Genomic DNA, 26,232 nt, shown 5'->3' on the forward strand with positions numbered 1-26,232 from the left:
AAAATATTTAATCGCAAATAATCCCATGATTGTCTATAGTTAATCACGATTAATCGCAAATTAATCACATTTTTTATCTGTTCAAAAAGTCCCTTAAAGGGAGTCAAGTATTTAATACTCTTATCAACATGGAAGTTGGCAAATATACTGCTTTATGCAAATGTATGAAATCAATGAACAACACAAAACAAGGACAAATATTGTCCAGAAATCCTCACAGATAATGCATTTAGCATAAAAACATATGCTCAAATCATAACATGGCAAACTGCAGCCCAACAGGCAACAACAGCTGTCAGTGTGTCAGTGTGCTGACTTGACTAGGAATTGCCCCAAACTGCATTATTATTATCATAAAGTTGGCATGTCTGTAAAGGGGAGACTCGTGGGTACCCACAGAACCCATTTTCATTCACATATCTTGAGGTCAAAGGTCAAAGGCCTCCTTTGAAAATGGCCATGCAAGTTTTTCCTCACCAAAATGTAGCATAACTTTGGAGCATTATTAAGCCTCTTTCGTGACGAGCTAGTATGACATTGTTGGTACCAATACAACCTAAAAATCGCAAGTGGTGTTAATGCGTTTTAGAAATTAGCCCTATTACAAACATAATGTTGGTAGAATTGGTTGATACCAACTCTAGTTTACACAAACTCTCTCTTTGTTTATAAAAGATCATAACCTGAACTGATCCAGATGGGGAACTAATCCATTTCCACCAAGACTGAATCGTAAACTGGACAAAGCGGGCCCCAGACCCTTAGGTGAACCCAAAGGTTCCAAGCTCAACGTGTGGTGATTACTTTGTAATGTAATTAATAGTAAAATATTTTATGTTAAAGGGGCAGTGTGGCATCTAGCAGTGAGGTTGCAGATTGCAACCAACTGTAGCTTCTCCCGTGTGCCAAGCGTGTAGGAGAACTACGGTGGCCGACGTGAAAACGCGAATGTCCCTCTCTAGAGCCAGTGTTTGGTTTGTCCGTTCTGGGATACTGTAGAAACATGGTAGCCGGCTCCTTGAAGAGACCCGCTCCGTATGTAGATATAAATGGCTCATTATAAAGCCGTGTTTCCACTGCATGGTACGGCTCTGTTCGACTTGGCTCGACTCCCTTTTGGTACCAGTGCTATGCTGTGTTTCCACTGCAGATAGTACCCTTTCACTGTAGGCAGGATTCTTATCTTATTGCCGTAGCGACAGGGCAGGAAACTGCCGTGACATCATCTTCAACGGGATACTAACTGAATAATTTCATTCATTCATGCTCACATTCACAGCTATGGGCAATTTAGAGTCAACGATTACTCTAACCTGCATGTCTTTGGACTGTGGGAGGAAAACGGAGAACACGGAGGTGTGTTCTCCGTATGTGTTGTTACGCAGTGACAATGTTACCCTACCACATAATTCTATAATATGTAGGCTACTCTGTAATTTAAACATTACAAGGCCAAACATACAAATTGTTCTTCCCTTGGAGCTACATACCGTATTTGTCCCAGTATGTATTTTATTGGTACGCTGTGTGTACTATTACACTGTAATTTGTGGGCTGTATTATAAAACATTACCATATTTTGTTTTCCAATTTTGGGCAGGAAAGTGGTCCGATGTAAAGGGGCACTTTGCCAATTTTATACATCAAGTTGAGTTTACTCATCACAGAGAGTACTGTACATCCTGTATAAACAGCTGTGTAATGTATTCTGTGGCTCTGGAGGGATCTTTCTAATGAAACATGCAAATGAGTTTCATTAAGGGAAGTGTAGGATCCAGTGTTTTTGGAGCTTGACCGATATTCAGGGTATTTTGGCCTCTGCTGCTTTGATTTTGACCATTTTTATATGAGTCTCGCATGAGTCTCCTAACCTTGTGAAAGAGCAATATTAAATCAATGTAATGTACCTTTAACAGAAGGAATATATATTTTTCCCTATCAGATAGTTTGGAAGTACGGAAGTACCTTAAACTTGCATTCTTTATAACAGCCAGCAGGGGGCAACTCCTCTGGTTGCAAAAAGAAGTCTGATTGTATAGAAGTCTATGAGAAAATGATCCTACTTCTCTCGATTTATTACCTCAGTAAACATTGTAAACATGAATTTATTTTCTCAATCGCTAGTTTCAAGTCTTCTTCAATACAGCATGATGTTCATTTAGTAAATTATGGTCCCATTTAGAGTCAAATAGACCATAAAGCAGGGGATGCTTTAGGGCGGGGCTACCTTGTGATTGACAGGTCGCTACCACGGCGTTGTCCGGTCTGGAAGTTGTCCGTGTTTTCGTCTTACAACTTTAACCCTTTCACAGTGTGTTTTCAGTTCATGAAAGTTAAATTGTAACATTTTGGTTGCCAAAAAAGTCTTAGTCAGTCAGTTGTACTTAGCTCCACCCTCTCGTGTCACTTCTGGTTGCAAAAAAAAACAAGATTGCCAAACTCAAGGCTTCAAAACCAAGGCCACAAACCAATGGGTGACGTCACAGTGACTTCTGGTGCCTTCAAATGGGGTTGTGTTTACTGTGTTCACGAGAAGAGTCCATATGAACGCCCCCCTCTTGTGGTATTCACAACCTCGTAAATGGAAAGTTTCTGAAAGCTCAGAGTTCACGAGTTGTGACGTGTTATATAACATAATAAGTTAATATATTGTAATTTTAGTTGTATATTGTTTTTCTTTATAATTTTATAATAGGTCTGAGGAAAATGTTTATATTCCCAACGGCCTCATCTTTTTCCTCTGTCATTAGGCCTTTGCATTTACTGCTTTATGTTACCCGCTTGCTGGCTTGCTAAATTGTTAGCCTCTGTGGCTTCTAGACGCCGACAGTACCTTTAATATTGCCGCTGCTTAGCAGCGGTATTCTCACGACTTAACCACTTGGAACGCCACGCATATCGTGTACATGACTTCCCATGTTGTAAACACAAGGTCACGAGTTTCATTTGAAAGCACCATACGTCCACTTCTTATATACAGTGAGTCTATGATTAGACTTCAAGAAGTATATCAGTCAAACCATACTTGGATAGGGACCAACAGGCATTCAGTCAGTATCATGAAGATAAATAGGTGTCAACAACAAGTGACAAAAAGAGAAGAGACATGTGAGCAGAAAGTTAAACAAGATAGGTAAACATGAGATGAACATGAGGTAGTCAGCTGTGATAGATGGATTGCAAAATTAACAAATCACCAGTCTGGTGAGATGAGAGAGGAATGATGTTCGGAGCTTGTTTCCTGTAACTTGTTTAGTTTGTTTGCATATCTATAATGAGCTGTAACCAAGTTCTCTTATTGAAGCAGAGCTGAGACTCACATTTTCTTACTGTGTTTGTTATTTCCTGATACTTTATTTCAAATGCTCTCACCTGACCAAATGAAGTGTGCCAAAGGAGTAAACACTCCTTGAACTAAACCACTACACACACACACCCTGAGGTGATGGGCCAAGAGAGGATTAATGCAACCAGTAAGGGTTTTCTTTCTGCCTCCGGAGCTGCTTTGACATACTTGTAGAACAAATCTGTTAGATAACATACATGTTCTCTGGAGAAAATATATGTGTATCTGCAGCACACAAAGAAAAATAAAAAGGAAAGCATTTTAGATAAGCTAAATAATAAAAGCATGTAAGGGAGTTCTTAAGCTGAGTGAGTTCAGCAAAATGTCCCGCTCTCATTATGTTTGATATAACTATGATATGATATGAAATTAAAATGGAAAGGGAATGGAAAAGAGGTCAGTAGTAGCTGGGAAATTTTAATATATGAGAAGAATAAGCTAGTAAAGTTATATGGAAGAATTACACAATCTGTAGGCAAAATATATAAAATGAAAGTGTTATTGATCTTTTATTTACTTGTAAACAACACTTTTTTTGTATTCTGTAGTTGTTTTCATCTGAGGAATAAACACCTAGAAGTTTGAATAAAGTCCCAACTAACTGTCTGTATTGTTGCAAAGCAGTATAATATGTCCATGTGTCTTAAGTTTTAACTTACAGTATGTGAAGCTTACTTCAGAGAAACCAAAGGTCCATCTAGTGGCTGTTGTGCAGAAGTGCAGCACATGTCTGACTGCAGCACAGAAATGCTTCATATTGAACCAGACAACAGAAACTCACTAACACAAAATTGAATGTGTGTTGCAAATAAACAAGATTATGAATCAGTAAGGATTTTAAAGGGGACCTAATATGCTTTTGTGCTTTTTTTGTGTGTTATATAGTTTTTTTGTGCATGTAAAAGGTCTGCAAAGTTACAAAACTTAAGTCCAGGCCATAGGATTATTTGATCAGCGCTGCCTAGTTTGAACGTTTCATCGGAGTTTGCGAGTGATTGACAGCCGGCTCTCATAGGCGGCAGCTGGACGGCAGACTCCAGATCAACTCTGAGTGGTTGTTTTCCTCTGGTATGTGAAATCTTGCAGATGCCATTAGGAGCATCTGGGGACACCGGAGGTCACAGAGGCACATGATTTTTTTCAGATTACCTGTTTCATGCACTACTGTCAGCATATAGAGACCATTTTATAAAAATAACTCATCACATTTGCTCCATTTCTACCCACTGCAGCTTTAATGAAAGCCCAGTGCGTCTCATACTGACGCCAAAGGGTGCCTTAAGCGTCGGTATCTAACGCCAACGGCCGGGACAAAGCGTCTAATTACAACGTTTAATTACACACTGTTTTGATTCAATCTAAGAAACTGCTGTGAAATTGATTTTAGATTCTAACTTTTAGATAAATATTGTTATGTATCTTTTTTTTGTACATTTCAAATGGTCACTGATTCAAAGCGTATTGGGAACAGGCCACAGGGTTTGTGTGCTGCCTGTAAACTGCTGTTGCTCTGCACCACCTCAAGGATTCAAACCAGCTGTCTAGCAAGGTAGAATTTGGTCATTATTTAATGATATGACGAATATCTACCGTATAATCCACTGATGCGACGTGTACTTACTGCTCTAAGCAAAGACAAATTACATGAGAAAAAGCCTGCTGGTGTGTGAGAGTACTGGAGAAGACAACAGGCCCTTTTAAACAGCAGACGTTTGACGTTATGTCACAGTAGGACAAACACACAAGTGTAAATAATAAAGTTAATGATGGTTGAGTTGCATTTAGCTGCTTCGGCTTCAGGGTCCAGAGCCCTCGTTAATGTTATTAGTAACACCTGTGTTTTTCCTACTGTGACGAGTCTTGATGACCCTGATGAAGGACACAAGCTGCAACACATCGGTCTGATGCTAAAGTTTCTCTTTATACTAGATTGCTGTAGTTTTGACCTCTTTGACTGTGGCTATCAGCAACATCCACATATGTAGACTTAATGCTTGTGCTAAAATAAACACTCACAGTCAGAATTAAGCTTGTGCAAACATAAACTCTGACCTAACAAATCGAAACACGTTCAAAAGGCCACATCTTGGGACATGATTCTATAAAAATACAAGATAAGGTGCTTCTACTGTAACCACTGCACAAGAGCAAACACTGGCTGTATAGTGTTATAATCATATTGGGAGTGTATCATAAGTCTCACTCATAATCCCAAATTTTAGGTTGAATTCGATCTGTTCAGCAAGAAGTAGGGCTGCGACTAACGATTACTTTCATTGACAATTAATCTGTTGATTATTTTTCGATTAATCAAGAAGTTGTTCGGTCTATAAAATGTCAGAAAATGGTGGAAAATAAAGCTCTTTTTAAAGAGTAAAAAGTCTAAATTCTCTGATTCCAGCTTCTTAAATGTTAATATTTTCTGGTTTCTTTTCTCCGCTATGACAGTAAACTGAATATCTTTTGAGTTGTGGACGAAAGAAGACATTTGAGGACGTCATCTTGGGCTTTGGGAAACACTGATCAATATTTTTTTTACCATTTTCTGACATTTTATAGACCAAACAACTAATCGATTAATCAAGAAAATAATCAACAGATTAATCGACAATGAAAATAATCGATAGTTGCAGCCGTAATTTGAATTACTTTGGTTACTTTGATGTAAAACACTCATCTAACATGTATGTTACAAAAAGTTGATTCCATGTTGGTTGGTTTTAGTTAGTTCACATATAATATAATACAGTATAATATTGTGGCTTTCAGTGAGATACTGTTAAAGTAAATACATGTCTGTCATTTCCCCAGCAGAGGGCACTCCAGGATCACATGTCAAAATGCAGTAATTTTAATCACTTGAGTTGCAGAAGATGGCGCTGTTATTTGTTTATGTAATGTCCTGACTAAAGCATGGACTGGCTAATCCAAGGGGTACATTATAGATATATTTATTATTTCATGCACCAACTATCACCAAATATAAGCACGTCATTCCATGTGCTTAGTGCTTAGTCTACAGTTTTAAACAGTTAGGAGACCTCAAATATAACTGACTTTTGTTGTCACATTATTGTGCCATATCTCTGCACCGGGTCAACAGAGCCAGCACAACAAATTACAAGGTGTTACTTGTTGTTTGCCTCATGGAGGTCAGCCCCCTAGTGTGATGCAATGATAATATATGTAAATGGATTACCGTGCCCTGACCAGACAGAACGAGATTTAACCAGCCTACGCCTGACTGTGGTCGCTTACCTCCAAACTTCACACATGTGTGACAATAAATTCCAGCACTGCAGCAGGAGAGAAGCTCAGTGCTGTTGACAGAGAGCCTGAAGGCAGGTGACTCTCTCTGGTGACTCTCTCAATGAAAATGACGTGATTTCGTAGTACTACATTTATTTTTAATTATATCAAACTGATGTGAACTTTATAATGAATGGCCCATTTTGAGTGAAAGGCGTTAGTGAACGCTCCTCTGAAAATGTAGCTGATGTTTTTGAGTATTTGTTTGTGTTATGAAAATCATCAATGGTACAAGTTGAGACACATTTATGACTACCTGATACATTCCCTACAGTCTATCCTGCATGTTTATTTGTTTGCATATGTGATATCACAGTAAAAATCACAAGTGGAATGCAAATAATAAACCACAACAGTTAACGGTAGAGACATATCTTTAACTCTATTTAATTGTAGTTTTTTATTTCTTATATCTAGTGTAAATGGTGTTTTTCGTACCCATCTCATATCTTTTGTGTGAGTGTCATTGTGACGTAAATTGCTGCTGTAACACCTCAATTTCCCATTGGGGATAAATAAAGTCTATCCATCTATCGATTTATCAGTCTGTCTGTCTATCTAAAGCAGTCAAGAGACAGAAAGTATATAATTTATGTTTATTCAGTCGATTTGACTGTTGTCAGGCTATTAAATTGGCGTCATCAGTCGCTATAAGCCCCATAGATGTGGGTCAAAAGCGGCCTACTACACCCACTAGTAGGTTTTTATCATCTATTCACAAGTTGTTGTTTTATTGCCTAAACCTAAAGAAGTTGTAGTTTTATTGTCTAAACCTAAAGAAGTTGTAGTTTTGTTGCGTAAACTTAAAGAAAGTGTAGTTTTGTTGACTAAACCTAAAGAAGTTGTAGTTTTATTGCCTAAACCTTAAGAAGTTGCAGTTTTGTTGCCTAAACCTAAAGAAGTTGTAGTTTTATGGCCTAAACCTAAAGAAGTTGTAGATTTGTTGCCTAAACCTAAAGAAGTTGTAGTTTTGCTGTTTAAACCTTAAGAAGTTGAAGTTTTGTTGCTTAAACCTAAAGAAGTTGTAGTTTTATTGCCTAAACCCAAAGAAGTTGTAGTTTAATTGCCTAAACCTAACTATTTTGCTGTCTAAACCTAAAGTTGTAGTTTTATTGCCTAAACCTAAAGAAGCCTTTTTGTTTGTGTTCAAAACGTGATGTTTCATTCAGTTTTACTATGTTGTGTTGCTTTTAAGTTTCACTTTCACTTTTACAACGCAGTAGGCGTAGTAGGCCCCTAATGACCCACATCTATGGTGCTTATAGTGACTGATAACGCCTATTTAATGGCCTGATAACAGTCGAATCCGGTGCCTTATCTCACATACTGTGTGTTGAACTTCAGACACTGACTTTTCCAAGACTACTGTATTCCTGTAAAGTGGGCTGACTTGTTTATTTGTGTCCAGAAAAGTGTGTTTTCTTTTCTTCCAAGAGGATTCAAGGAATGTGTCAGCACGCAGGGCAAACCAAATGACACCCATGAATCAACACATAGATAATAGGCTTTGAAATCTTGTTTGTTAATAACAAAGGCTCGGATATAGGCCAACTGTCTGGGAGTGTGAGACTGATCCAAGGACACTGACAGACCAACAGTGCACACATACAGTAGGTGAGATGACATACATTAAAACAAGCTGTATTCAGAGAATTTTGACTTTTTTTTCAATTAATCAATTATCAAAATAGTTGGCAATTAATTTAACAGTTGACAACTAATCGATTAAGCGTTGCAGCTCTAGCCAGAACCATGCTCACTTTCTAAAATCACCATCTATTGAGGCAGAGTTTGACACATGATAAATGGTTTCGTTTTGCATTAAATGGAACTTATGTTTTATGTGAACTGACCAGTAAAACCAGTAAAACATGTAGCAGTCCATGTCTACTGCACAGGTGAGCTAAGAAAGACATGAGAATGTAGTAAGAAACTAAATCAGTAATAACAGGATTTTAAGGGGAGACGCTACAGGTGAACAGGGTAAACATTTTAACCAGATGTCACCATGAAACTTTCCCAATTGATTACTGACATTTAGATAATTATTTTTTGTATTACAAGTTTTCTGAAATTGTATGTTTAAATATACAAATGAGGCATTAAATATGTGCTAATTTGCATATATTTCCAGAACATACATCTGAACATTAAATAAAGCCAGGTTCAAAATGATTGTTTCATTTTGTTGACATATTAGTAGTCAAAGGGTTTTATAGAGGGAATTTTGGATATCTCTTTTTTATCACTCCATAAATCAGAAAATACTGTCACCAGCCATAAAAAAAGCAATTTTCACCTTGTTTTTAGGACTAAAATGTTCAATAAATCAGGCTATGAATGATATATGAACAAACCGCTATGTATAAACCTTCAGAATATAGATAGGAAATGAAACTGGGAAGTTTGGTGGATGTACTAACATGTATGTTACATGTTTTGTGAAATCTTATGTTTAAATATGCAAATGAGGCATTATCTAGTGCTATAACTTTATAGGTGAATTTAGGGAGAAATTTACAAATAGATAAAGTAGTGAAATAACATAACAGCAGTGGGCATAACATAATTATAATACACTTCTTATGATGTCCAGTGTGCACCTCTGAAACAACATAAGCTAATAGCAGGTTTTATTGCAGTTACACGCTTTGACTGTCTAAAAAAGCACTACTATATACAGTATATTGAGGCAGAGTTTGACACATATGATTTGCATTAAATACAACTTGTGTTTTATCTGAACTGACCACTAAAACATGGAGTAGTCCATCTCTATTACACAGGTGAGAAACAAAAACAGCATTAACAGGCTTACAGGTTTTAAGGGAGACACTACAGGTGAATAACATTTTAACTAATTGATATCACCATGAAACTTCCCTAATTGATTAGTGACATTAAGACAATTATTGAGTCATTTTTTAAAGGAAAAAAAGTCTAAATTCTGTGATTGCAGCTTCTTAAATGTGAATATTTTCTGGTTTCTTTACTCATTTATGACAGTAAACTGAATATCTTTAAGTTGTGGACAAAACAAGACATTTGAGGACATCATCTGGGGCTTTGGGAAACAATAATCAATATTTTTCTCCATTTTCTGACATTTTATTGACCGAACAACTAATCGATTGATCAAGAAAATAATCAACAGATTAATCGACAATGAAAATAATAGTTAGTTGCATTAAGACATTTACATTAAGACAATTATTTTTATGTTTAAATATGCAAATGAGGCATTATCTATAGTGCTATAACTTTAGGGGGAATTTAGGAGAAATCTACAAATAGACAAAGTATGGAAATAACATAACAGAAGTGGGCATAACATAATTATGCACTTCTTATAATGTCCAGTGTGCAACACTGAAACAACACAGGTTTTATTGCTGTTACACATTTCCTCATCAACTGATACTAAATCTAAAAACATAGCAGGACATTTGTTTTGCAACCAAATCCAACGTGCACTTTAAAAAAACTGAAATTACATGACTTGGCACAAGCAGCATTTCTATGCACCACAATTAACGTTAAAATGATTTGTGCATGTATCTATGTGTCGCATAAAGACATAAAGAACATGAGTGGTAGACAGTGTTGCTGGGTAAAGGACTCCAAACGCCCTTCGAAAAATCCTCCCCTGAATGACTTTACAGGGTCGTGTACTATCTCCACTACACACCAAATCCAGTATTTTTCCATCAAGTAGCGCGCTCGACCACGTGACCACAAAGGAGGAAAAAAAAAAAGAAAAAAAAATCATGTTTGCCTCCTCAATTGTGACAAGAGGGTGCATGTTCTATATGCATCTCAATTAGCAAAAAAAACTACATTTCTTCTCTCTGCAAGCTGCAGTATATTTATTATAAGTCTTCACTTTGTGGTTCCTGTTGTAACAAATATTCTCCTGCAGGTCGTTTTTCTAACCCCGTGCGTTCATGATCATGTAACCACTCCCACTCTGGTGGCTGGTGGAAAATTACCAGCTTACAAGCAACAGGCAAATGAATGGTACTTTGCGGGTTTAGCAGCACATCATTCAACCCTCTAGTACCTGCAATGTGTGAGTGCATGTAGCATAATAAAAGTAGTAGTCACACAGAGTTTGATCTATTATATGCATTTTTTGTTGCATTTTACATGAATGAAGGTAATGCATAACTTGACCCCTGTGGAGTAGCAATAAAACAGCTTACTACTTACTAAGATAAGATAAGATAAGATATTTCTTTATTAGGACCTGCAGGGGGGAAATTTGCAGTGTACAGCAGCAAAGGGGATAGTGCAAAAAAACAAGATGCATCAGCTAACACAGTAAAAAAAAAGAAGAGCTAAACAAAGTGTAACAAAATATGAACCATTGAAATAGAAGGAAGTATAACAATAGGAGCAGTATATACAGTATTGACAATAAACAGACTATAAACTAAATTGCACAAGTGGAAAATGATATTCGCTATTACTGATATAAAGCATGAACAAGTCCATTCTGCAAATGTGGGAGACTCTCTGCCCTAGTTTGATATATTATATGCATTATAATAGCATTTTACATGAATGAAGGTAATGCATAACTTGACCCCTGTGGAGTAGCATTAATACAGCTTATTTATTCTATTCGCTATTACTGATATAAAGCATGAACAAGTCCCATTCTGCAAAATGTGGGAGTCTCTCTGCCCTAGTTTGATATATCCTATATTGATATATTATATGCATTATAACGCTATTGTAGCATTTTACATGAATGAAGGTAATGCATAACTTGTGGAGTAGCAATAAAACAGTTTACTTATTTGCTATTACTGATATAAAGCATGAACAGGTCCATTCTGCAAAATGTGGGAGTCAGTCTCTGCCCTAGTTTGATATATTATATGCATTATAAAAGCATTTTACATGAATGAAGGTAATGCATAACATGACCCCTGTGGAGTAGCATTAAAACAGCTGACTTATTCACTATTCTGATATTATATTCTGATATAAGCAAGTCCAATCTGCAAATGTGGGAGTATCTCTGCCCTAGTTTGATAAATTATATGCATTATAATAGCATTTTACATGAATGAAGGTAATGCATACCCCTTTGGAGTAGCATTAAAACAGCTTACTTGTTCGCTATTACTGATATAAGCAAGTCCATTCTGCAATGTGGTGAGTCTCTGCCCTCTTTTTTCCTCTCCAGGCGGCGTGGGCAGCTTTGCTTTGCTTGAGCGAATTGAAATGAAACTGACAGCCGAGTCGACCAATAGGACGCCGACTAGGAAGTCTCAACTGACGTGTCAGCCAATCAGAACGCAGTGTGGGCGTGACCACGAGTCCAAACTTTTACGCGGCGCCATCGGCTGAAAACTAACCCGAGATGGAATCTCCCAGTCTGAACCGGTTTCAACCGGTTAGGAGTTAGTGAGCTTGAGAGAGGAGAGAGGAGAGAAGAGAGGAGGCGACAGACTAACACACACAACAACCTCTCTCTATCTATCTATACAGCCTGGAATAACATATATTAACCTTTTAACGAGTGAATTAAGGTTTAGTTTAAGATGTGTCGGAAGGACGTACCGCTGCCTGATTCACCGTGATAGTAGTTGTGTTTCCAGACAGACAGACATCATCACATCAAACTGGATATTAACAGTCAACGCTGCAGAAAATAGAGGAAATATATTCCTCTAACAAAATCAACATTCACTCTTTTTCAAGTCAGAGCTTCTTGGACTTTAGGTAGGTAACCATTGACTTAGCCCCTGCTAAGCTACCTAGCTATACCACTTTATATAGGGATTAGCTAATGTTGTGCAGTCAGAGAGAGAAAGTTAACATAACTATAATCTTGTTACTTGCAGATGAATTATGATTAAATCGGTGCATCTCTTACCTACACAAGCATCACTTGTGTGTGATGTATGTGAACGGATGTCAAGTTGCTAGGTACTTAGATAGCTAACTTTACCTCTCTGCTAGTTAAACATGTTAACTAACCTTGGCTTGTCTTCCTGGAGAGTTTAACCTCAATAGAAAAGCAGTTAACTTCCCTAAAAGCTGGAGTATAAATGAATCTATGTGCAGCCCCTCCGTCCATGGCATCCTTGGTTTGGTTTGGTGGGAGTGGTTGTAAGTCAGCAGTGAAGCACCACATGTGAAGCTAGCATTTATACCACTTTATATAGGGATTAGCTAATGTTGTGCTGTCATGTTGTTAATGTTACTTGCAGATGAATTATGATTAAACATCCGTGCATCTCTCCCAACAACAGCAGCATTCAAAATTCACTTTATTGTCATTTCCCTGAGTATTTGCATAATTTGCAGTCGTGTTTAGCAGCAGATAAAAGTGCATTTATGTCCATAGTAAAGTGCTGTTTGCATTACTGTTCCAAACATTGTCATGCAACAATCACTGCATCATACATCATCACTTGTGTCTGTGATGTGTGAGCAAGTTGCTATCTACTTAGCTAGCAACTTAACTCTGCTAGTTAAACATGTTAACTAATCGTTACTTGTCTTCCTGGAGAGTTTAACCTCAATAGAAAGCACCCCACATGTGAAGCTAGCATTGAAGATTCAAGATTTACTTTAATGTCATTTCACTGAGTATTTGCATGCACAGAAAGGAAACGAAATTTCATACAATTTGCAGGCATACACACAATTTTGCAGTCGTGTTTAGCAGCAGAGAAAAGTGCATTTATGTCCATAGTAAAGTGCTGTTTGCATTACTGTTCCAAACATAGTCATGCAACAATCACTGCATCATACATCATCACTTGTGAGCGGATGTTGCTAGGTACTTAGCTACTTTATCTCTCTGCTTGCTAAGAAAGCTAAAAAATGTTAACTAACCTTGGCTGGTCTTCCTGAGAGTTTAACCAAGCAGTTAACTTCCCCTAAAAACTGTTGCTAGCGAGTATAAATGAATCTATGTGCAGCCCCTCCGTCCCTGGCATCCTTGGCTTGGTGGGAGTGGTTGTAAATCAGCAGTGAAGAAGCAACACATGTGAAGCTAGCATTTACACCACTTTATAACGGGATTAGCTAATGTTGTGCTGTCAAGAGAGAGAAAGTTAACATAACTAACACATCTTGTAACGTCACTTGCAGATGAATTATGATTAAAAATCCCTGCCTCTCCCACCACCAACAGCATTCAAGATTCACTTTATTGTCATTTCACTGAGTATTTGCATAATTTGCAGTCATGCACCCAATTTGCAGTCGTGTTTAGCAGCAGAGAAAAGTGCATTTATGTCCATATTAAAGTGCTGTTTGCATTACTGCAACAATCACTGCATCATACAGCATCACTTGTGAGCGGATGTTGCTAGGTACTTAGCTAGCAACTGTATCTCTCTGCTAGCTGCTAAAACATGTTAACCAACACGTTGCTTGTCTTCCTGGAGAGTTTAACCTCAATAGAAAAGCAGATAACTTCCCCTAAAAACTGGAGTAAACATGAATCTATGTGCAGCCCCTCCGTCCCTGGCATCCTTGGTGGGAGTGGTTGTAAGTCAGCAGTGAAGCACCACATGTGAACTGTTTGTGCGACACTGCTAGCTAACAGCTAGCATTATTAGCTTAAGGTGCTAAGCTAATGTTAGCATGTTGTGTGCTAGTGCTGTGTGTGTGCGCGCGCTGTTTTTACGTTAGCGACACTATAGGTAATGTTAGTAAACTATCAATATAAGCTGCATTTTGATTTAGCACCACTGCCTGCTGCTACTGTGTGTTGCTGTCGGTGTTTTGGAGGAGTGAACTCCGTCACTTACAGATGTAAACAACGTGACGTCGCCCAGTATATCCGGCACGTGGCCTGGTTAACCTTCTTATATGGTGGTAGAAAGAAGTGCTTCATTAGTAGAACAGAGCAGGAGCTGCCTGCTTATTTCTAACTTTGAAATCTGTTAAGTTGTTTGTTTTAAACCAATTGGCTTAATGGTGTACTCAACTGTTTACAAATCAATATTATTAACCCATTTTTGGCAAGATAGTGTGTGTCTTGTAAAAAACCCTCCTATCACCAATAAAATTAAGGTTACCTGATGTTAACCTTCTGATAAGGTCGTAGAAAGAAGTGCCTCATTAGTAGTAACAGAGCAGGAGCTGCCTGCTTATTTATTATCTATTGTTAAGTTGTTTGTTTAAACCAACGTGGGAATTGGTTTAATGGTGTTTACAAATCAATATTAACCCATTTTTTGGCAAGATAGTGTGTTGCCAGTCTTGTAAAAACCCTCCTATCACCAATAAAATTAAGGTTACCTGATGTTAACCTTCTTATATGGTCGTAGAAAGAAGTGCTTCATTGGTAGTAACAGAGCAGGAGATGCCTGCTTGTTTCCTAACTTTAAAATATGTTGTTACGGTGTTGTAATTGGTTTTAATGGTGTACTCAACTGTTTACAATCGTGTTTATTGCCAGGTGTAAGAGGTATACACTAGGAATTTGCTTTGGTTATGTTGGTGCAAGTAAGCAGTATAATAACACAAGAATAGATAAAAACGTTAGAATAAAATAAGAATAAAAAAATGGAAATTCTACCGATATACAATATACAAAATAAGCTATAAACATGATAATAAACAAATCAAGTTGTTGCCAGTCTTGTAAAAAAAAAACTCCCATCACCAATAAAATTAAGGTTACCTGATGTTAACCTTCTTATATGGTCGTAGAAAGAAGTGCTCGTTAGTATTAACAGAGCAGGAGCTGCCTGCTTATTTCTAACTTTCAATCTGTTGTTAAGTTGTTGTAATTGGTTTTTATGGTGTACTCAACTGTTTACAAATCAATATTAACCCATTTTTTGGCAAGATAGTGTGTTGCCAGTCTTGTAAAAATCCCTCCTATCTCCTATCACCCTCCTATGTTTGTATACAATATACATTGTATATTGGAATTATGATTCCTGTTTACACCTGAATAGTAGATTTTTTTTACCAAGTTACTGGTGTACGATTTATTATTTTAATAATGGATTATTCACTTAATGTATATCTATACATTTATTTGTTACATTCTGTTTTACAAAGTTAAGAAAGTAATGTTTAAATCAAGCCTGATGTTTCCTTACACATAAAAGAATGATCCCAGTCACTTCCACACACTGAGGCATACCCAAAGCCCAGGTATCGCTATCGGGAATGAAAAGGTTGGATCGGTGCATCCCTAATAGACTAGAGCACTGTTCCCCAACATTTTTTGGCCAAATTGCAGTCCAACAGCAGAACAGACAAAGCTTTCCTTTCATGTTCATACTTTTTGTACAGTGACAGGCTTGTGACACCATGAGTTAACTTCTTATTAATGTGACAGCTCACTGGTGGGTCCGTGGGATGTTTGCTTTAGATGTCAGCTGTTTGGAATTGTTTCTAAACACACAGTTCACATGACTTTGCCTGTTGAATGTGTTCTGTGCACTCATGACCCCCCTCTCTCTGCTGTCCTTGTTGCAGAGCTCTATGCCAGCAATTATGACAATGTTAGCAGACCATGCAGCACAGCAGCTGCTGGACTTCAACCAGAAACTGGATATCAACCTGCTGGACAATGTGGTGAACTGTCTATATCATGGGGTGGGACCACAGGTACGTTGTGAAGCATGTACAGATGTTTTATAAATGATGCCTGAAATAAAAGGATGAATGTTTGATTTTGACAAGCAGTGTTTTTCTATCCCACAAATTCTCTTAAAGCCACACCTGCCATAAAACACACTGTATATTCATTCTTCATTTCCTGTTCTGTTTACATGATGTTACAGCACAGACAAGTCTAGAAATTACTGTTTTCTAAAAAATGCATTTGTAAGTCTTTTCATGGCACCTCAGTGTTGCATTTAAAGTGTCCTTCATATTTGTATTACAGCAAAGAATGGCACAAGAAGTGTTGACACACTTAAAAGAGCACCCGGATGCCTGGACGAGAGTGGACACCATCCTCGAGTTCTCCCAGAATATGAACACCAAAGTAAGCCAGCTCCAGTCCAGAAAACATTGGTGGAAAGACACTTAGTTGTGCTTTGAGGAAGTGTATACTATTACAAATACAATTTGTAAAATGAAAAATAAAAAAAAAACATGTCACTAGGTCACAGTGGTTTGTTGACAACATGCTTTAACTTATAGAAAATATGCTATTTGATGGATCTGTTTTTATTTAAAGCAGTTTTATGCACTATGAGTGCATATTGTGGGCGCACATGGCCCCAGTAGAAGTTGAATACCTAGTCCATATTGGCACCATGCCCTAGCTCTTGAGCTATGCAGGACCTCTGTTCTGATAAAATGAAATATGTTGGATCTGAACCCACCAGATGAACAGTTGACCTTGCCTGTCAACTCCTGGTGGTAATATAATACAATACGGCAGTCCCAAATACCATTTTTTGGGCTTCGAAGCATTAGGGTCAGTCCTACAATACAATACGAAATATGTCTTTTAAAATTCTGCCCTGTTGGGTCTGAATGAGAATGAGCCCCTTCTGCTATTTTACCCATCTTTCTTAATCATGCAAATCCTATCGGCTATATTTTTTCTGGTACCAGCAGTGCTGGTCTCTATTGATTAATCATCAAGAAAACGTTACAAAGTAAACATACAAACATACTTCTTTATAACTCGCATGCTTTATTGCTCATGAATTAGACAAGACTAAAAATTCAGGGCAAGTCCAACCCATTTTTGTATCTGTGAAAAGGGCTTTTAGATTACAAATATCAACAAGTAGAAAACAGAACGAGCTGCCCCAATCCCCTTACTAGTTCGATGTATAGGCATATCTGCATGGCCAGGGGTCAGCTGTTACTGTAACGCAGGCCTCTTCAATTACTTTTTTAAAAAAGGCCAGATTTAAAAACAATGAAGTGAAGGGGCTGGACATTTACATATCCTGTCTGATCTGCAAAGCTAGAAATTTAAATGTGAAAACAATACACCTTTCCCATCTTAGTGGGTTGTTGTTTTAATAAGCACAATGTTGCATTTAGCATCTTTTTTATTCAGCTTGACTCTCCTAAATTCCCTCTGCTTAAACAGCCTAAGTTATAACTTTAACAAAATAAGTAGGACTGTCAATCGATAAAAATATTTAATCGCGATTAATCGCACATTTTTTATTTGTTCAAAATGTATTTTAAAGGGAGATTTTTCAAGTATATAATACTCTTATCATCATGGCAGTGGGCACATATGTTTGCTTTATGCAAATGCACAAAACAATGACAAATATTGTCCAGAAACCCTCACAGGTACTGCATTTAGCATAAAAAAATATGCTCAAATCATAACATGGCAAACTCAAACCCAACTGGCAACAACAGCTGTCAGTGTGTCAGTGTGCTGACTTGACTATGACTTGCCACCAAACTGCAAGTAACTATCATAAAGTAGGCCTGTCTGTAAAGGGGAGACTCGTGGGTACCCATAGAACCCATTTTCATTCACATATCTTGAGGTCAGAGGTCAATGGACACCTTTGAGAATGGCCATTCCAGTTTTTCCTTGCCAAGATTTATCATACGTTTTGAGCGTTATTTAGCCTCCTTCGTGACAAGCTAGTATGACATGGTTGGTACCAATGGATTCCTTAGGTTTTCATATGACACCAGTATCTTCACTTGCAGATTTACTCACTAGCTTTCAAACTAAGCCCGCTACAACCTCCAAAAGATCGATTGCATTAACGTGTTAAAGAAATTAGTGGCATTCATTTTGAAAGCCCTAATAAGCACACAAACAATGATATTGCTTTTAATAGTGTGTAACAACGTCAGTAGAGTTAGCGGTGAATGGGAATAAACTCTGTTATTGGAAGAAATTATTATTATTAAAAAAAACAAAAAACGTTGTCATATTTATAAAGGATCAAAGGCCTGGATTGAGGTCGTTAAAGGGTCAGATTTGGCCTACAGGCCGCCAATTGAATAGGCCTCTTGTAACTCCTTGTTGTTAAAGATCTGGTGCATCAGTTAAAAGTAGAACAGGGAAAAAACGCATCTGCTAAGATAAAGAGCAGCAATAATGTTTACTTTGAGTGAGCTCACACTTCCAGCATGTCATCAAGGTCAGCGACATCCTTTACCCTACAGTTTCCTGTCATATAAAAACGGTGTAGCCCACACAGCACTGGCTCTGATCAGCTATTGTAGTTATACAAACTTTTCAGCTTATGTCCAGCTGCTAAAAACATTCACACAGATATAAAGTACATCCAGTATTGTCAGTTACAATAAATCTGTTATTATAACTTTTTCAGATTTGGGTTGTTCCTTACAATATGTCTACTGATAAGTGTGCATTGTGCACTGATACAGTTGTTAAAGCAAACTGCTTGTGAATAGTGAACCCAGCCATTCAGACACATTCATGATTTCACTGGTTGTATTAACAAAACTAAATTGATTATGATTTTTTTTAAATAATCAAGGCTACTCCATAAATCTATTGTCCACAATAGGAAATGGAAAAAGTATGCACTGAGAATGAAATAAAGTGCAGTGCATCCACGACTTCCTCAAAGCACACAGCGTGACATTTGCCTTTTTTCATTTTTGCTTGCCTGTAAGAGTGCTTTTAACACTGACGTTCATTACTAATGTCTAAGTTGATGTATCAACAGTACTTTTTCTAGATTTTAAATTTGTAATTTGCCAAGACATAGGGGCATTAGAGGAAAAGAGGAAACAAAAGGTAAACACCTCTTGAATTCTACATTCATCTTTGTTTTTTTAGTTTAAAAAGTGCATAATTTCAAAAGCACTTTGAACATTTGGCTTTTTTCTTAGTTACTACACTTATGATATTTGAAAAACAATGTCATGAATTCAAGCTGTGACTATTTGATATTAATCACAATGTTCCATTATGTTTATGGCTTGTAATAGGAAGAAAAGGGGTGTGTCATCCTGTGCATCATGACACAGCTAGGCTTTGACGGCAGGCCTCCACAAGGTCTACCCTTTTTAAATTCCCTTTGACTGAATTCTGTTCATCCGTTTCTATTGCATCTGTTTCATTGGACAGAGGGAGGGTGCAGGCTGCAGTCAGTAGGCTCCATTGTAGACAGACAATCTGTTGATGGCTTTATTTCACCTGTAGGGATCATGGCTCCGTTCCCGCCCCACCCGTCTCTCCTTTTACAGTGCATCCTCTTCCTCTTCTCCCCCTCTGTTCCCCTCAGTTCTTCAGCCAAGACCCCTTTTTTTAATAATCTGCTTTTGCCAGCTAAACAAGTTGCAAAGCATTCGGCAGTTCACTGCTGATAATTCGTCTCTTCTTACCTCTTGTGGTGGTTTGTGCAAAGCGTGGCAGTTAAAGGTGAAACTAAACATGCCAGAAATGTGTGCGTGCGGCACTCCAAGTGACACCTGTCAGTGGTGTACAGTCAGTGTGCCTGTTAAGGAGATTTCACCTTTAATCTTCCAGCATCCATTGTCTGTACCGCATTGTTAATCCTGCTTTAATAACATCCTATACTACATGTCATTTATTTTTATTTTTTTGGAATCATTGTACTCTTGAAATGATGATCCCTACAGTTGAAACAGTCAGTTGAAGCAACATTAGATCAAAAACTAACTTGTAAATAAAAAAAACAATTTTTTCTTCATGCTTCACTATTAAGCAGAAATTAATACAGGGCGTAACCTGTGGTTGGTCTTGCTGTTCCTTATGACACACCAGTTATAGGGATCTGATTTAGGCTTACCTCAGACTTGAACCATAATCTATATTTTAGCGTTGGAAAAAATTGACTCACATGGTTTAGGGTTGGGTATCGATGAGTTTCTTGGTGCTTATTGATTCTAGCCCTTAAGTGCTCGTTCTTTGCATGCTATTTGAATAATAAAAGAAACTAAATTGTGAAGGCAAAAAACACTTATTTTCTGCAGATTTTAGGCTGCAATAAAAACTCACTTTTAGGAAGAAAACATGAGATAAATATTTATATTATAATATTATCCCTGTTTTATACTTTGTTTTATTTTATTTTGACACGGTAGTAGGGCTGGGCAATATAAATATATATATATATAGTTTCTATCGGGATATATGCTGGGCTTGTATTTATTTATTTCTGTCCTTATAATTTCACTTAAAACTGTCAAGAAACTCAAGTTCTTAAAGGACCAGTGTGTAACAATTAGGAAGATCTATTGGCAGAAATGGAATATAATATTAATAAGTATGTTTTCTTCAGTGTATAATCACCTGAAACTAGGATTAGTTTATATCTACATAGGGAGCGGGTTCGCTTCACGGGGTCCGCCATGTTGCACCGCCATGTTTCTATAGTAGCCCGGAACGGACAAACCAAACTCTGTTAACTTTTCCTACTTGTGCCGGAGTCGATAACGTGACTCGCTGCCATCGCCGCTGCTCTCTCTCTCTCTCTCTCTCTCTCTCTCTCTCTCTCTCTCTCTCTCTCTCTCTCTCTCTCTCTCTCTCTCTCTCTCTCTCTCTCTCTCTCTATCTCTCTCTATCTCTATCTCTATCTCTCTCTCTCTCTCTGTCACTTCCCACGTACACACACTAAGGTTGGCACACGGGAGAAGTTGTAATCTGCAACGTCACCGCTAGATACCGCCAGATCCTACACACTGTTCTTTTATCGACCTTTAAAACGAGAAAATACTCAGTACTATTTCATTTGTCAAGTATTTAATTCACACAGGAGTATACAAAAATAGGCTTTATCATGTGGTTACATATAGACTATTTATTTATTGAATTACCGGAAAACATGCTATATTGTGATTATATATTGTTATCGAGTGGTTAACATAGTATATATAGTTGACTCTGGGGCGTTATGACTACAACTGGAAACATTGAAAATGCTGCATTCTTAGTGGGTGTTCAGACCAAAAATAGACCCCTACGTTTAAAATAAAAAAGCTTGGCACTGGGGCTGGTCATTGTATTGATATTATATCAACATCGTGATGTGAGACTTGATATTGTCTTAGATTTTGGAGTATCTTTTCTTGGTTTTAAAGGTTGCATTACAGTAAAGTTCATTTTCTGAACGCATTTCTAGCTGTTCCATTATTTTATCTTTACCTACTTAGTCATTATATCAACATTACTGATGATTATTTATCAAAAATATCATTGTGTAAATATTTTGTAAAAGCACCAATGGTCAACCCTACAATATTGTTGCAATATTGATATTGAGATATTTTATAAAAAATATTGTGATATTTGATTTTCTCCGTATCGCCCAGCCCTACTTGGCGTTGCGTTGTTGGGTCCGTGTTGCTTCAGGTACCGGTGAGTCCATAAAATCCAATCCAAGAGGTCCAGTTTGAGTTATAGATCCACGAGTTTGAAGGTTTATCAGACGGTGGTTTATAATATTATGAGGGAGGCTTTGGAAAGTTATCACAATTGTTTTTCGTCGCAATGATCTTTAGAAACAGGACATTGATTACAAACTAATCTACATTGTATATGCGCTTGTACATATTTGATTGACCGCCGCAGCACCTTGACCGGCGTATGACATAAAAAAACAATTGTCGATGCCCAACCCTACATAGTGTCTGTAGCCTCGGTAAAAGAACATTTAACATAGACCTTGTAATGTCTTCTAGACCATTAGACTCACCCTCGGAGCAATCAGAGCCAAATCTGGTTAATGGATTGTTGTATTTCTCTGCTGTCTTTTGCTGTCTGGTGTGATGCTGGGAGAAACAGCAGGACTTCTGCAGTGTTCCAGCTTAATGCTCCTTGTAGAGATTTAAAAACACAGACTACAAGTGAATGTTCTGCATACTACAAAATCTGCATGAAAGATGTGGTTCAGTCCAATTCAATTTAGAGTGCAAGTTATTACAGGCTTGTCCACTTCATACTGTTTTTTGGCTAGGATTACAATTATACAATGCTTGTTGTTGAGTGTTCTCATAATAGCTTTATCCTAATGCTTCTCCCTCCTTGCATGTTACAGTACTATGCTCTTCAGATTCTGGAAACGGTTATCAAAACAAGATGGAAGATTCTCCCCAGGAATCAGTGTGAAGGTAAATGTTGCTTATAATTCACCAAATGTTTTAATTCTGTCTGCCTTTTTAAATGTTGTGACGTGCCGTTGCCAAGTTGTGGAGTGTTCCCCCACTAAGCATGCTGGTTTGTTTTTCTGCTCGACTGGTTTGCACTGGCTGCTGCAAGCCAGGTTGGATTCTGCCCTGTAGCAGTTGCTTTAGAGAGGAAACAACAAAAACACCCGAGCACTGATTTTTAAAGCTTTGTGAATCTTTGTAGAGGAACTTTAAAGTTATTACTGTGCTTTCTTGAGTTGCTTTAAAACATTAAAACCCCCCTGTGTAGATGTTTTTATAGGACAGTATCTTTCAGATTACTCTGATTGCAAATGTTTTTGTTTAATTTATCTTATTGTAGCTGTAGGAGAAAGAGACAGGTTATTGGCATGGACTAATCCCATCAACAGTGTCTTTTTTTTAAACTACTGCTAGGAGCTGCTCATAGAAATAGAATAAGAGTAGAATGGACATTGAACTGTTTTCCGTGGTCATTTGATTAAAAGAAAACGGCGATTGATGTTAGTTGTTAGGGCCACAACAGATCACATATCAGTGAGGCCATAATGTGTGGTTGCAGCTCGCCGGGAAGAGAATGGAGGTCGTGTCTAGGCAACGTGCGAAAACTCTTGCGAGACTCGCTGCCCGACAACCTGTCTTTACCATAACCATTCAAGGTCAATGCCTAACCATAACCATGTCAAAAGAGTTTTGCATCTTGGGGGTTACCTGCTACCTACCTGGAGGGACGGCTGGCTAGTTAGCGAGGTAGCTTGTCCTTAATAGTTTGGCTCATTTTCTGTTAACAGTGTAGTATTAAAGTGTGGCAGAATTGGCAAAGTAGCTAACTAGCCAGCTGTTCGATAGTTAGATAGATAGATAGCTAATTCCGCCATGCTTTAATGCTGCAGAAAATGCGCTGAATAAAGTTGTCATTCATCTGGCCATAGCAATGTGCTTTCATAAGCTGTGACAAGAGTGTGGATGAAATATTAAGTTGTTAAATTTTACTAATTTACTCTGGCTCTCTATGCTTCGTGATGCTACTACGCCACTGTTCGTTTAGTCGTTACTGCAAAACCTCACCTCAGTGAGTCCGCCACTTGCCATAAGTCAATTAAGTTTATATAGAAGTTAGCTCACTACAGCGGTTGCAATGGCAACAGTACACATAAAATTGCCCGCCGCTCTGACACCGTGCTACATTGATTTGAATGAGGATGTCCGTTCTACTCCTGTTCTATTTCTATGGTGTTGCCAAAGTCGGAAATTTTCAAAACTTACACATCGGGGTTTATTTAGATGTCTTTGGAAACATTCCAGATTTTCATTAGGACTTGTCATGAATGGGAAGTTGTTTACCAGATAAATTGTACTTTTAATAATGTTCAGACTTTAATTGTTGCCTAATTGACAATTCTACTTATTACTTACTTACGTAATAAATGCTAGCATGGTACTCTGAACCTTCAAGGCCCATGTGAGAGTCCATGACTGCGCTCCATGTTTCTTTATCCACGTTGTTCAAGTTGTGGCAGGAAACATTTGTACACCTTACTATTTATTATCTCAACATTTCCCTGGTTTTCGTAGCTTCCAATCCAAAACATATTGCCCATATGCTGCTTAAGATATTTTTTATTTCGATTTTATTTTAGAATCTGAAAACCGAGTGGGATGTAAATTGTCTTAAAGATTTTGGTTGGAGCAAAAAGCGACTATTAAGAAGTTAATTTGATAATCATGTGCAAATCAGTTGATTGTGCCTCCCTCAATTCTTCTATAATTTTGCTCTAAATTTATTTTTTTCATTGACCTGAGACTTCCCTACTTCTGACCGTAGATGCCTGAATTTTGTTCAAGTGGCAAACCCAGTGCAGGGCAACCGGCAAGTATGTCTTTTCCCCCTTGTGTCAGAGTACTGCCTTGTTTTCGGCTCCGCTCTCACTACACCCCAGCACATAGTTTTCAGAGTACAGATACAGTCTAGTAACTAATGCGAGGGAGCTGAAAACGCATTTTTTTAAGATGCTCTGCTCACATTGACAATCTTGACTATCTATAAAAACACCTGGGGAAATGTAACTTCCACTGAACTGACCAAAATGTTTGCCCTATAGAAGTTCAGTTGCAGCCCACATCCACGTGTTTATCAAGTATGTAAAGTGAGGGCCACACCTTAAAGTACAGATGTACTGGGATTACTTTGGCCAGATTCAGCTAGTTATGAGCCTGCAGACTGTTGAGTAACATGCTCCAGGCAACTCGTCATGTCAGGATGTGTTTCGATATACGTATTTCACTGGTGCATGCTCACTGTGTCCCTCTGTTATCTTTGTGTGTTTGCCAGGTATAAAAAAGTATGTTGTTGGTCTCATTATCAAGACTTCATCAGATGCATCAAATGTGGAGGTGAGTACAATTTGAATTCAAATAAACCTGATTATATAAATGTTGGTGAATTTAGTGTAGGACTTCACTTAAAGGGATAGTTTGGGTGTTGTCTGGGGTACTTATCCATAGTCAGTGTATTACCTACAGTAGATGATGGTACGCACGCCCCCCAGCTTGGAGAAACAGACAGGAGTTACAGCACACAACCAAAGCAATGTGCTGCTGTGGACAGGGCCGGCAGCAAAACGTGTTTTAGTCACCTAAAAGAAACGCCGACCTAAAAAAAAATCAATATCAGTTTAAGTGTACACTATATGTAGAATATTTTCATAGCTTTACCTTGCTGTCAGACAGCCCTTTCTGACGGGGAACTGAAGTCGTCGTATCCATCTATGTTCTCACCAAAGCCACCAGACTCCATTGAAAAAAAACCCAGTAATTTTACCTCGCAGAACGAGGGGGTTGCTGGTCTACCGCTGCCTCGATCGATTAGTTTGTTTGTGTTACTGTGTGACTTTGGTGAATCTGAACTAATCCTTTAAACACACAAAGTCAAAATAATAATGTGTGTAATGACCAGCAACTTCCATGTTCTGCGAGGTAAAATTATGTTTTTTTTTTCAATGGAGTCTGGTTGCTTTGGCAAGAGCATAGATAACGGCTTCAGCTCCCCATCGGAAACAAGACTGTTTCGCTGTCTCACTGCAAGGTAAACAGACGAAAATATTCTAAACATAGCCCCACTTCAAAACACCCAAACTATCTCTTAAATAATATGGAAGTTGACAGAAATGCCAACAACTGAGCTGCACATAACTCAAATTATTCTGATGAAATGTTTAGTTAGTATTTAAGCTCTGTTCCAAATTTGGGCAAACAATTGTTATTCTCCATATTATCTCTTAATTAAATATAATTGGACAAACTCTTTAGTGTCAAGGTAATCTGCACTGATATAGTCTGAAGTTTGACTTACCACAACAAAGGCTACCGATATATGTTCATTCTTTTGGCATTTTACATTGACAGCCATATTTACCGTCCGAGTGAATCTCCTTTAGTTTAGTGTTTATGTTACATCAGAGCAGCCAGTCTGAGGACAGCCGTGAGTAACGTTGGTAACCATA

The 26,232-nt window shown here is 37.9% G+C and overlaps 1 protein-coding gene across 3 annotated transcripts in view; it reads left to right on the forward strand.

Moving 5' to 3' along the window:
- Positions 1 to 12,013: 12,013 nt before the first annotated feature.
- Positions 12,014 to 26,232, forward strand: part of xpo1b (exportin 1 (CRM1 homolog, yeast) b) — a 36,035-nt gene continuing 21,816 nt past the window's right edge. Inside the window, exons 1-6 of one of the 3 annotated variants that reach the window (XM_074646934.1) lie at positions 12,015 to 12,388; positions 16,121 to 16,252; positions 16,533 to 16,634; positions 22,621 to 22,693; positions 24,555 to 24,603; positions 25,062 to 25,123. In XM_074646934.1, the coding sequence (XP_074503035.1) occupies positions 22,625 to 22,693; positions 24,555 to 24,603; positions 25,062 to 25,123 (180 nt within the window). In that variant the 5' untranslated portion in view covers positions 12,015 to 12,388; positions 16,121 to 16,252; positions 16,533 to 16,634; positions 22,621 to 22,624. Of the gene's footprint in view, positions 12,389 to 16,120; positions 16,253 to 16,532; positions 16,635 to 19,552; positions 19,617 to 22,620; positions 22,694 to 24,554; positions 24,604 to 25,061; positions 25,124 to 26,232 lie in introns of those variants that run through there. The other 2 variants (XM_074646933.1, XM_074646935.1) reach the window with 2 other exon arrangements.

Source organism: Sebastes fasciatus, chromosome 9 (assembly GCF_043250625.1).
Source record: "Sebastes fasciatus isolate fSebFas1 chromosome 9, fSebFas1.pri, whole genome shotgun sequence".
NCBI classification, from domain to species: Eukaryota; Metazoa; Chordata; class Actinopteri; order Perciformes; family Sebastidae; genus Sebastes; species Sebastes fasciatus.